Genomic DNA, 13,912 nt, shown 5'->3' on the forward strand with positions numbered 1-13,912 from the left:
AGTGCCGTATCATAAAAATGGCCTTCTCATTAAGTAGCCAAATCTTCTGGGGCTGAAGTGGTTAAGTAATGAACATAGCTTAATAGTACCGATATCATCACTGCTAGTAACCAAATTGCTCACAGTCTACATACAACAGGTTCTTACCACCATGCCTCGCACTTTGAGGGCTTGTGATGGATTCATTTTGCACAGCTGACGCAGAGCTTCAGTTCTTCGTCTCCCTCCAGTGCTCTCCTCATCCTGGCGCTCTCCATTCTTTATCAAACTCCTGCAAACTACAAAATAAAACTGCAATGTAAATATGTTGTGGTTTAACAGGAATAAAAGGTCTCCACACATGCAAATGTAATATTTGATTAAATAATATTTTTGCAACAAGGGAATAGAACATACAGATGACCATTATTCTGATAAATACCTCAACGAGAAATTAATTCTGGCTAAATTATATTTTTAGATAGCAGGTAGGGAAGTGAATGTCTTGCAACCGGTTCCCGACTGGCAGAATGGCACGGCTGGGCAAAATAACGTAATACGTCACTTTGAAATTCCCACCGTGCGGCTGCGCCCCTGCCACGAGCTCCGTGACCGTGCCCGCGGACTCTATGTTCACCGGTGTCCCGTGATCGGGTCACAGAGCTGCAAAACTGGGAAAGGCAAGTGTAAACCAGCATCTCCCCGCTCTGCCTAGTGACACCGTCACTGATCGTCTGCTCTCTCTCTCATCGGGAGCAGCGATCAGTGACATGTCACTCGTAGCCACGCCCCCTAACAGAATCACTTCCTAGGACACACTTAAAGTGGAGTTTCCATCCGAAAATTTTTTTTTCCATTATTGTGCTCATTAGACCTAAAAAATAAAAAAAATGTTTTTTACTCATCTGGAAATGCCTGTTGCTATGCAGTCCCACAAAATCTGCCTGCAGTGAGCTCCCCAATTATCACTCCCCATCCAAGACTTCCAGGAAGTAAGTGATTGTGGGCTTCACAATGCCCACAAGCAAAATTGACAACGGTGTGGACACAGTTTATAAAACTATCTTTTTTGAATATCTATGCGGATCGGCGGCGGATTGTAAAATAGTAAGTGACCGGATTTATATGATAAAAACACATGATGAAAGGACATACATTTAAAAAATGCTAAATGTGGTTGGAACCCCCGCTTTAACCCCTTCCCTGCCCCCTACTGGTTAACCCCTTCACTACCAGTCACATTTACATAGTAATAAGTCCATTTTGATCGCTGAATAAATGTGAATGGTCCCAAAAACGTGTCAAAAAGTGTCCGATGTATCCGCCATAATGTCGCAGTCACGATAAAAATCAAAATCGCTGATCGCCGCCATAAACAGTATAAAAAAATATATATTAATAAAAATTCCATAAACCTATCCCCTATTTTGTAGATGCTATAACTTTTGCGCAAACCAATCAAGCACTTATTGCGATTTTTTACCAAAAATATGTAGAATACGTATCGGCCTAAACTGTTGGAAAAAAAAATCTTTATTTTTTTTTTTATAATAGATTTTTTGGGGATATTTATTATAGCAAAAAAAATATTGCATTTTTTTTTAAATTGTCGCTCTATATTTGTTTATAGCACAAAAAATAAAAACTGCAGAGGTGATCAAATACCACCAAAAGAAAGCTATATTTGTAAAAAAAATAAAAAAAAATAAAAAGAGCCACGTCGCACGGCCGCGCAATTGTCAGTTAAAGCGTTGCAGTGCCGAATTGCAAAAAGTGCTCTGGTCTTTGGCCAGCAAAATGGTCTGGGGCTGAAGTGGTTAAAAGAAAACAAATCCCTTGCTAAACCTGAAAAATTATTATGTACAATACTGTTTTTCCCTGCCAGATAGGAGTCCGCTAATATTTCAGGTTAAGAGTGGCCAAGCTGTCTGGCAAGTAAACCTCTCAAACCCAAGAAATACTTCTAGGTGTACAACATATTTTGAGGGCAGACCTATAAGGCTTCTACTGTTGCAAATATTTCTAATGCCAGAAAAACAAAATAATTTTTTAAAAGTAGCCCAAATCTCTCAAACATGGATTTAGACAGTTTCACGATTAAAGGATATAAATAATAATTACATTATTTATACACGGTGCCTTAAAAAAGTATTCATACCCCTTGAAATTTTCCACATTTTGTCATGTCACAACCAAAAACGTAATATTTAATTGGAATTTTATGTGATAGACCAACACAAAGTGGCACACAATTGTGAAGTGGAAGGAAAATGATAAATGGTTTTCATTTTTTTTTACAAATAAATATGTGAAAGTGTGGCATGCATTTCTATTCAGACCCCTGAGTCAATACTTTGCAATCCAACCTTTTGCTGCAATTACAGCTGCAAGACTTTTTGGGTATGTCTCTACCTGCTTTGCACAGCTATAGAGTGACATTTTTGCCCATTCTTCTTTGTAAAATAGCTCAAGCTCTGTCAGATTGGATGGAGAGCATTTGTGAAGAGCAAATTTCAAGTCTTGCCACAGATTCTCAATTTGATCTAGGTCTGTACTTTGACTGGGCCATTCTAACACATGAATATGCTTCAATCTAAACCATTCCATTGTAGCTCTGGCTGTATGTTTAGGGTTGTTGTCCTGCTGGAAGGTGAACCTCCACCCCAGTCTCAAGTCTTTTGCAGACTCGAACAGGTTTTCTTCCAAGATTGCCCTGTATTTGACTCTACCCAAAAACTCTGACCATCTTCCCTGTCCCTGCTGAAGAAACGCATCCCCACAACATGATGCTGCCACCACCATTTTTGACGGTGGAAATGGTGTGTTCAGGGTGATGTGCAGTGTTAGTTTTCTGCCACACATAGCATTTTGCTTTTAGGCCAAAAAGATCAATTTTGGTCTTATCTGAGCCGAGTACCTTCTTCCAAATGTTTGCCTTGTCCCCCACATGTCTTCTCATAAACTACAACAGGACTTCTTATGGCTTTCTTTCAACAATGGCTTACTTCTTGACACTCTTCCATAAAGGCCAGATTTGTGGACAGATTCTCCCACTTGAAGAGTGCTCTGTGAGATGTTCAAAGCTTGGGATATTTTTTTATAACCTAACCCTACATTAAACGTCTCAACAACTTTATCCCTGACCTGTCTGGTGTGTTCCTTGGCCTTCATGATGCCGTTTGTTCACTAAAGTTCTCTAACAAACCTCTGAGAGCTTCACAGAACAGCTGTATTTATACTGAGATTAAACTACACACAGGTGGACTCCATTTACTAATTAGGTGACTTCTGAAGGCAATTGGTAGCACTAGATTTTAGTTAGGGGTATCACAGTAAAGGGGGCTGAATACAAAATGCCACACATTTCAGATATATTTTTTTTTTTTTTTACAAATAAATTTAAAAACATTTATAATTTTCCTTCCACTTCACAATTATGTGTCACTTTGTGTTGGTCTATCACATGAAATCCCAATAAAATACTTTTACGTTTGTGGTTGTAACATGGTAAAATGTGGAAAATTTCAAGGGGATGAATACTTTTTCAAAGGCACTGTAGATCTGGCTAAGAATCGTCAATATAAATATTGCTCACCTTCATTAAAACTGTCAGGAACATTAGCCACCAGCAGACACAAGAACCAGGCACCATTGCGAACATGCAGTAAAGCTTCAGCCATTTCAGTAATTGGCAACAGATTGTGCAATTCTGTAACAAGGCAAAACTGAGCGGTTTAGATTTCCAATAATGCAAAAGAATAAAAATACATAAATAAAAAGTAAGAATTTTGACCTACCTGTAAACTATTAGGACCTGTGTACTAGGATTGTGGAATTCACAGTGCAGAACACATTAGTGAAATGACAGTTTTGGGTGGAGCGGGTCATTAAGTGGAGGTTTTTGTCACCTTTGGATGCACTGAAGCACAGAATATACACTGACACAGAATTTTTGAATATCTTTCCTGGACATTGGGATTTACCTTATATGCAATTTAAACAAATACCAAAGGGTATGTGTTAGAGCACTGCACTTTATTTATAAAAATATATACCCGAAGGGGTCTTCAGGGACTGGGATCCATAAGGATGAACCACAGCCTTTCTATGCAGTCAGTATTACAAACAAAAGCAGGCATGTGGCATCCCTGTTGTCTGATACAACAGTCCAAATCACCTCTCTGCCTCCAAGAATTTAAATCATCATAATGTTGATTCAATATCCAATCTCTAACCACTTGAAGGCCTTTACTGACACGTTTCGTTTAAAATGTAACAATCTGTATTTTTTGCGACAAAATTACTTAGAACCCCAAACACTGTATATTTAGCAGAGGTTATAGAGAATAAAATGGTGGTCGTTGCATTTTTTTTTGTCACACAGTATTTACAGCGGGATTTTCAAATGCAATTTTTTTTTTTAAATACACTTTTAATGCAATAAAATATAAATGATGAGTAACTAGATTTCCAACGTGTTACGCTTTAAAATTGTGTGCACTCGTGGAATGGCAATAAACTACGATATCTAAAAATCTCCATAGGCGACAATTTTTTATTTTTTTTACAGGTTACCAGTTTAGCGATACAAAGGCGTTTTAGAGCTACAATTATTGCTCTAGTGTTCACAGCAATACCCCACATGTGTGGTGCGAAAATCAGCCACTTGGATCACTTTTACAAGTTAGGGAATCGCCGGCTGAAATTTTTAATCCTGGGGGGTTATGGCTGACCGCTGCAATCATGGCCCTGGTCTAAACCACTTGAATACAATGAGGTACATGTATGCGATTGTGCAGCAGGCAGTTAAGCAGAGGTCACTTGAAGCTGTAGAGCTGAACTGTCAAATAGTGGATTCAGCTTCTTGGCTATGCAGTGTAGCAGAGGTGTGGAAATCAGACTAGCAGAAGAGAATTACAAAGCCTCTGGGGAGTAAAATACTTGTGTATGTATTTTAACTGTGCATTAAACAGTTTGTCTGGTGTTCCCCCCAACATGCTAAAGGGAAATATCTAAATAAAATGCAATGGCAAAGAAGCTTTTTGGATGTTGAAGCTCACACTGGTTAGGTACCTGGTTAGGTTCAAGCACTCATGGGTTCACTCACAAATGGGTTTTACATACCTGCCTGTAAAATACAGATAACATCTGCTGCTTCCTCCATGTGCACAGGACTTTCAAACAGTTCAGATGATTTAAAGAAATATTCACCATTGGAATCTGCTACCTATAAAAAAAAAAAAACAATTTTAAAAAATAAATAATTATTATAGATTGATAGATTTATTTTAGCTGTAAAAGGTAAATCACTCAAGTAGAGAGAACATGTCCAAGAGTACCAGCACTCATGGCTTTTTATTCAAATAACGTTGTTGAATTTCACAAAATGCAACAATTATGGGATTAAGCGAGTGCTTCTTCAGGCATAAACACATCAAGTAACAATTTAGCAAACCTATTCATGCAAACAGAATATAATCATAATTATCAGGTATAAGTATACCAAGCATAAAATAAAAAATGACCAAAATCTTTAGGCGTCATGCACACTAGACTTTTTAACGTGGCCATAAGTGGCGTTGGTGTTTTTTTTTTCCTGCCTCTAAATGCCCCTGTGTACATACACACATAGGCTTTTAAAAGCAGAGTATTGCTCTGTACAAAACCATTGGAATAAAAAAAAAAAAGAAGTAAAACATTTCTAATCTTTAGAACCACTTTAAAAGCAGAAGCGCAGTATTTTGGCCCAAAAAAAAAACACCTAATGCCCCTCAACGTGTTTAAACGTGTTAAAGCTAGGCGCATTTAGCGCTTAAATGTTTATTCATTTCGATGCCCAGCATAAATAATTCTTCTTCTAGACAATGAAATAAATTAACCCAAACCAGTTAATGCGCCTAAATGCTTTACATGCGTTTATGAGAATGAAGCATTTTTTTATCAAAATACTGTTGCCAGGAGGAAAGGCGTCTAGGAGAGATGGCAAAACGTCTTGCATTGCATTCTTTGCATATATTCACAAAATGTTTCACAGAAATAAAATATCTAGGTCCGAGTTCAAACCCTGCAGGTAGAGAGTGTCTGAACAGTTCAAGATCTCCTCACTTCCAGTTTCTTAAAATATATGATCTATTTTAGTTGGGACGCTAAAGCGCTTGCCATAAAACATCTCACTACAGGTATAGGCATCAACTTGTCTTATTCAAAGCCAATGGGTCCTGCTGCTGTCTCCGAGCCTGTAAGGAGAGAGTGCAGCACTGCTGTAGACAGACACAGTTATTGATTCAGACACAGGCAAGTATAAAAAGGAAGTGAGGGGGCGAAAAAACCGCTGAGACATTTTTAACCTTAAAGCGGGGTTCCACCCGTGATTTTTTTCAAGTCAGCAGCTACAATCACTGTAGCTGCTGACTTTGAATAAATACACTTACTTGTCCTAGGCGCCCGTAATGTCGGCCCCCCGAAGCCGATCCCTCTATCGCGTGGCAGGTCCCGGCACCGCCATCCTCACTAAGGGTAACAGGCAGTGGAGCCTTGTGGCTTCACTGGCCGTTTCCTACTGCGCATGTGCAAGTCTCGCGGCGCTTTGTGAATGGGCGGCTGCTCTCTGGGATACACACAGTTCCCAGGAGGCAGCGCACCCCATTGATCAGAAGACAACGCGAGGATGAAGACCTGCCGTGGACTAGGAAGAGGCAGATTAGGAATATCCGCATAGCAACCGGAATTTCTGGTAAGTAGGGTGGACCTCCACTTTAACCACTTAAGGACCGGACCAATATGCTGCTACATGACCCAAGGGGTTTTTACAATTCGGCACTGCGTCGCTTTAACAGACAATTGCACGGTCGTGCGACGTGGCTCCCAAACAAAATTGGCGTCCTTTTTTCCCCACAAATAGAGCTTTCTTTTGGTGGTATTTGATCACCTCTGCGGTTTTTATTTTTTGCGCTATAAACAAAAATAGAGCGACAATTTTGAAAAAAAATGCAATATTTTTTACTTTTTGCTATAATAAATATCCCCCAAAAACATATATAAAACATTTTTTTTCCTCAGTTTAGGCCGATACGTATTCTTCTACCTATTTTTGGTAAAAAAAAAGAAAAAAAAGAAAAAAAATTCGCAATAAACGTTTATCGATTGGTTTGCGCAAAATTTATAGCGTTTACAAAATATGGGATAGTTTTATTGCATTTTTAATAATTTTTTTTTTTTTTACTACTAATGGCAGCGATAAGCGATTTTTTTCGTGACTGCGACATTATGGGGGACACTTCGGACAATTTTGACACATTTTTGGGACCACTGTCATTTTCACAGCAAAAAATGCATTTAAATTGCATTGTTTATTGTGAAAATGACAGTTGCAGTTTGGGAGTTAACCACAGGGGGCGCTGTAGGATTTAGTGTTCACCTAGTGTGTGTTTACAACTGTAGGGGGGTGTGGCTGTAGGACTGACGTCATCGATTGAGTCTCCCTATAAAAGGGATGACTCGATCGATGCAGCGCCATAGTGAAGCACGGGGAAGCTGTGTTTACATACGGCTCTCCCCGTTCTTCAGCTCCGGGGAGCGATCGCGACGGAGCGGCTATAAACGCATAGCTGCGCCGTCGTCCCGGATCGCTCCCCGAGGGAATCCGACCACCGCATGTAGCAAGTCCCCTATTTGCAGTTCCCTCTCCCTCTAAAACCTTGGTTTGAGAGGGTTTTGCCAGACATTAACCCGCACCTCACCGCCCCAGTGAGAAAGGGGACTTAGTATCACTTTAAGCTACCATCTGAGACAGCCAAGAAAAGAGAATTAGAGCAAGTACCCTTTCAATTAGGCTGAGCCATTCAATACAGCTAAAGCTGTTATGGGCTCTAGGCAAAGAAGGAAAAACAGTACAGCCATTAAATCCTATAGCTAACCAGGTGTCTCCTAGAAAGCATACTTCACTGAAAATACACAGTAGAACAATCATGATATATATTTTAACAAAATAAATAATAAAAAAAAGAGAAGAAAAAGGGGTAATTTTTTATTAAAATTTAACAAAGATAATGGAAACGTCATACCTTATTTATTATTGCCAACAACTCACTAAGCACTAGACGCAACCGGCGAGGAGAGTCACTGTGCTCAAACTCCAGTGTAAGGCCATGTTGGAGCTGAGACACCAAAATACTTTCTCCAGTACTTCCCCCAAGCTTGTGTCTAGACCAAGACAAGAAACACTTGCAATGAACAAACTGCACTAAATGTTATCAGGCTGTGAAGCTGTACAGTACATCAGAATAAAATAAACACAAAGAGCGGAACAGATTTTTATACAGTGTTCGAGATGTACTCAACAAGGGGCATAATAATAAAACAGTAAATGGAAATGTCACCAAACATTCACTGACAGTGTATGCATTATTAGCATTGAAAGCACAGACATGCAGCAGTAAGACTCAACTGTAGTGATCTCTGAATGTCAGATTGACTGCTTTATCAATATGCCCACAGGTGTTTGCCATGTATTTACATACACAGGCATAAAATTAAAGCACAAAGTGGGTGACTAGGTGGTTAGCACTTCCACCTAGCAGCACTTGGGTCACCAGTGACACTACCTGCCTGGAGTCTGCATGTTCTCTGTGTGCCTGTGTCGGTTTCCCTCGGTACTCCGGTTTCCTCCCATACTCCAAAGACATGCTAGTAGGTTAATTGGCTCCCATCCAAATGTGAGTTAAGCAGAATTAGATTGAAAGCTCCTTGTGGGCAGGGATTGGTGAGAATGTATAATATATATGTGTAAATTGACGCCACTATAAGTACCTGTATTAGTAGTAATAATCTCAAACTTACTGTTACTGGTCTTAAATGTTACTAGAGTAATCTGTAGCAAAATCAAGTGACCAGGCATTGGCCTGGATCATGGTTGTCCTTGACAAGCTACAGAATATTTCAATTTCAAAACACAAAAATAGTACTGTAGATGCATGCATGGGCAAAGTTCATGTTCACATTTAACAGTAATCTTGTGTAAAAATAAAAGGGGGGGGGGACAAACTCCAGGGTGTAATATGTAACATGTTATGAAAGCACCACCCATGATACCCGACTGACTGCTAGTGGAGGATCTTCTCTCCCGCTAGAATTTAAAACTCTGCCTGCCCAGCAGCTTCACTCATTGACAGTGTTCTGTGAATGGAAAACAACAAGTCTTCGGCTAAGGCTGTATTAGGCATTGTAGTTCTCAATGGACTACCATGGCGCTCATTGATTATTCCTGTCAGAGTGTATCGGCCTGCCCATACAATGAAAGGTCTGCATGAGTCCTGCATGGCATCAGCGATCTGCTGATTGCAGGGGCAATGCTTTACAGGCTCCTACAACAAAAAATAATAAAATGCACATTTTTTTTACCAGCAAAAAAATAAAAAAATGTGCATTTACTATTTCTTGTAAAAAGATGAACTTATCCTTTAAAGCATTTTTAGTATCAGTTGTGGACACATGAATAATGCCACAGTGTAGGTCCCATAAGCTAAAAGCAGCCATATAATAACAATAGCGTTATATATATATTTATATATATTATTTTTTTTAGGGAAATGTTGTGCTTTAAAAAATAATTCTTCTAAATGAAAAAATAAATACAAAAATTTACTTACCTAATTACACTTCTCTTTAACATATTAAGCACAAGCCACAACATTTTTAAAATAAAAACTATGGAAAGAATAATACAACACACCTTAGTTGCTGCTCTTTGTTGGCATCCTGCTCCAAAGCATGAAAATCCACAGACAGGAGGGCTACAATGGCATTCACAGCCTCCACCCCAGATAGAAGCCGTAGAAGACATTTCTTGTCTTGAGCCCAGCTCTGACTTTGGTCTGCTGGGGCACATAAGGCCATGCGAACCAGACATGGAAGCAAAAGCCTTAGCTCTGGATCTGTCAAGGCAGCCAAGCGCACTACATCCACCTTCTGCATTGCTTCAAATGCATGCGGGCTGACATACTGAAGACCAAAAGTCTCATTCATTTTCTGATGCCTTAATATAAAAAAAAATAAAAAAACGTTAGCCCTGTTAAAATTGTACAATGCTTAACACAGATTTGGGAGAACACACTGTCTGATGCCAGCCACTTACATTTGTCCAGTTGACCCACTTTATAACAGCTTCAGATCACAGAAGTGATTAAACAAACCAAGGGGCTCATGAGCCGCTCCAAGCGCTTTTAAGAGAAAGACAGTCGCTGACGGGAAAAAAGCTCATATCCACAGCCATAATCCACAACACATGTTAAATATATATATATATATTATATATATACACACGCGTATTGGTGTTGGCAAGCGGTTATAAAAACAAACTTGTTATACTTACCTGCACTGTGCAATGATTTTGGGCAGAGCAGCCCCGATCTTTTTCTAATTGTGTACCCCACTGGCTCCTCCTCTCTGGTGTGTGCCTCCACATAAAGCCGCTTTCAATGGGAGCACTTGTATGGGCTTGCTTCTGAGCCTCGCTGTCTGCGTCTATAGAAACAGACGGTGGAACTTGTACCTACCCCCCCCTGTTGCCTTATCACTGGCTTTGATTGACAGCAGCGGGAGTCAGTGGCACCCACTGATGCCTAAATATTTGTTACCTTAATGCAGTAAAGTGGTTGCAAAGGTTGGCATTTTTTTTTGTTTTTAAATAAAAATAACAAACATGTCATACTTACCATCTCTGTGCAAGGGTTTACAGAGCAGCCTCGATCCTCTTCTTAGTGCCTTTGCCAGCTCTTCTGGCTCCTCCTCATCTGGTGCCCCCCATGGAGAGCACTCATGCGGGCATGCTCCTTCTGCTGCATCAATTCACACAGACAGCGGGACTCGTGGCCCCGCACCCCACTCTCGTGTCACTGGATTTGATTGACAGCAGTGGGAGCAAATGGCTCCTACTGCTATCAATCTATCTAATGAGGACAGAGACAGCGGCTGGAGCAAGCAGGTTCAGGTAAGAAAATGAGGGGCAGCTGCAGCAAAGAAGGATTTTCACCTTAATGCATTAGGGTGAAAATGATGAGACTTTACAACCCCTTTCAAGGTAAAAAGTGTTAAGGCTTTATACCACTTTAATGTAAAATACCTAATGTCTTTACAACCACTTCGATCCCCTCAGTGCCAGCATACTAATTAATTAAAAAAAAAAAATTATATATATATGTATATATATATTTTTTTTTTTAAATCACCTTGGGGTGTTTACATTCCAAAAAGGGGGGGGTTGTACTGTCCTGGCAAGTTTTATGACAGAAAGTAAGGGAAACTAATTATATTTCTACATTTTTGATCCTTTCCCCCCCTTTATACAGTAAAACATTAAACAAACAGTGTTTTTTAAATACCACCAGAAGAAAGCGTTAGGTGACTGAAAAATGATAAAAACTCTTTTGGGTACCGTGTAACATGGCAGAGTAATCGTCAGTCAAAGTATCATAGCAGTGACACCTGGAAACGGGCTGGTAATAAAGGGGGATTACATGTATGGAAGTGGTTAATCAGAAGCCAGTAGCACCAGCTGGACATTATCCTTCCACATGCGCCTTCCCAATGATCACACTCCAATGCTCACTCTTATTGAAGACCATGCAGGCAGCCACAACAAGAACAGTACACAGTGCCAATTTGAAGCCAGGCGGGACGGAGTACAGGTACCTGAGATGCCGCAAAGACAATAAACGAGAGGTGCAGGCGACGTCCAGCACACTATAGAATAATCCTTCTGGCACTGAGACTCCCGAAACTTGGGCCACACATCATACAACCATAGCACAGTCTGCTCGGACTTCACCAATACTGGACGTTATCCCAGCACACTACCGGGCGGTACAAGCATTACACTCGGAACCAATGTGTCTCTGACTCAGATGCCGGAACAGGGAAGCAGACCGAGGGGGGCACACTTCCGCCCATCGTGCATACAGCCACGCCTACAAGAAGGGTCTGGCTGCAGAGTGGAGCGCGACCGATGACAGGAAGCATGTGTACTCCACTTTTTTTTTTTTTTTTTACCCGAACTTTATTGTGAATCTCTGCAGCTGGAACTCTACTGTCACATGAAACATGTGTCCTTCACAAGTCTACTGTTTTCATTTTTTAATGAACTTTAATGTAACAACCAACAAATTGACAATACTACAGGAAGTGGAGGTTACACGATTTCTGTGTAAAATGGAGCTCCAGTGACTGCAGTCTGCAGCACATACTGACCCATTATGTTGTTCTTATTTATTGAGCATGGGATTTGCAAAAAAACTGGAGATATTTTTGGGAGGTTTTGTACTTTCTGTTAAAGCGGAGGTCCACACAAATGGAACCTCCGCTGTCTGGATTCCTCCCCCACTCTAGTGTCACATTTGGCACCTTTCGGGGGGAGCAGATACACCCCCCCCCATGTTCTGGGAGACGCCCATGTCCCAGAAGACAGCTGGGACCAGTGGCATTGCGCAGTAGGGAACCATGAAGTGAAGCGGCGGCTGCATTCGAGGGACGGGTTGGCCTCGGGTGCCGACATCGCAGGCGGGCTGGACAGGTAAGTGTCCTTATTTTAAAAGTCAGCAGCTGCAGTATTTGTAGCTGCTGACTTTAAAAAAAAAAAAACATTGTGCTTAACGTGTGCTCAACCCCTTCCATACCAAATATATGTAGAAGAATACGTATCGGCCTAAACTGAGGAAACACATTTCTTTATATATTTTTTGAGGCTATTTATTATAGCAAAAAGTAAAAAACATTGTTTTTTTTTTTTTTTTTCAAAATTGTCGCTCTATTTTTGTTTATAGAGCAAAAAATAAAAACCGCAGAGGTGATCAAATACCGCCGTAGGTGTACGTCAGTCTTTGCAATCGATGTCCACCGGCGACCCGCAATCGCTGTGTACAGGCAGAACTGGGAACTGGGAACTGCCAGTGTCAGGAAGGCAATTCCCCTTTCTGCCTAAAGACATTTCAGAGATCTTCTGTTCCCAGTGATCGGGAAAAGTGATCTCTGTCATGTACCAGTGAGCTCATTACCCCTACAGTTAGAACCCAGGAAACACAGTTAACCCCTTTTTCGCCCCCTAGTGTTAACCCCTTTCCCCGCCAGTGTCATTTTTACATTGATCAGTGCATTTTTTAGCACTGATCAATGTAATAACGTCATTGGTCCCCCAAAAATGACATTTGGGGTCAGATTTGTCTGCCGCAATGTCACAGTCCTGCTAAAAAAAATAGCAGATCGCCGCCATTATCAGTAAAAACAATAAAAGTCCCATAATCTATCCTGTAGTTTGTAGATGCGCTAACTTTTGCGCAAACCAATCAATATATGCCTATTGCATTTTTTATTTTTTTTACCAAAAAAATATACCAACAATATTCATCAGCCTAAACTGATGAATCCATTTTTTTTTCAAAATTGTCGGTCTTTTTTGTTTATAATGCAAAAAATATTTTTGGGTAAAAAAAGGACGGCAATTTTGTTTGGGTACAGCATTGCAAGACCGCGCAATTGTCAGTTAAGGCAACGCAGTGCTGTATCGCAAAAAATGGCCTGGTCATTAAGGGGGTAAATCCTTCTGGGGCTGCAGTGGTTAATGCATTCTATTGGCCAGTATATGAATTTATTCTGGTCATCAGAATGTCTAAACATGCTAGCATTAGTGTGCGTTTTGCAAGTTTCCACCCAAACGCTCCTCTCCTGAATGCACGGGAGGTGCTTTACTTTTTTTTTTTTTTTAACTCTAAACGCTTAAGTGTGCATAGACACTTAAGCCTGGTACACACGATCAGATTTTCTGTGGACAAAGCGTAGGACTTTTGTCCGAAGGGCGTTGGCCAGAAACTAGTATTACAAACGGCAAAAAATTGTCGGCCAACAAACACAAAACTACGTGTTTTTTCAGCTCTTTAATGTCCCC

At 40.4% G+C, this 13,912-nt stretch overlaps 1 protein-coding gene across 1 annotated transcript in view; it reads right to left on the minus strand.

The window, feature by feature from the left end:
- The window catches only part of INTS2 (integrator complex subunit 2), a 78,644-nt gene extending 66,715 nt beyond the window's left edge, over positions 1-11,929 (minus strand). The window contains exons 1-6 of the mRNA XM_040336929.1: positions 11,668-11,929; positions 9,710-10,012; positions 8,043-8,181; positions 5,104-5,206; positions 3,575-3,688; positions 148-278 (exon numbers count right to left, since the gene is read on the minus strand). Coding sequence (XP_040192863.1) covers positions 148-278; positions 3,575-3,688; positions 5,104-5,206; positions 8,043-8,181; positions 9,710-10,002 — 780 coding nt within the window. The 5' untranslated portion in view covers positions 10,003-10,012; positions 11,668-11,929. The remainder of the gene's footprint in view (positions 1-147; positions 279-3,574; positions 3,689-5,103; positions 5,207-8,042; positions 8,182-9,709; positions 10,013-11,667) is intronic.
- Positions 11,930-13,912: the final 1,983 nt, after the last annotated feature.

The sequence above is a fragment of the Rana temporaria genome, chromosome 2 (genome assembly GCF_905171775.1).
Source record: "Rana temporaria chromosome 2, aRanTem1.1, whole genome shotgun sequence".
In the NCBI taxonomy this organism is placed as follows: Eukaryota; Metazoa; Chordata; class Amphibia; order Anura; family Ranidae; genus Rana; species Rana temporaria.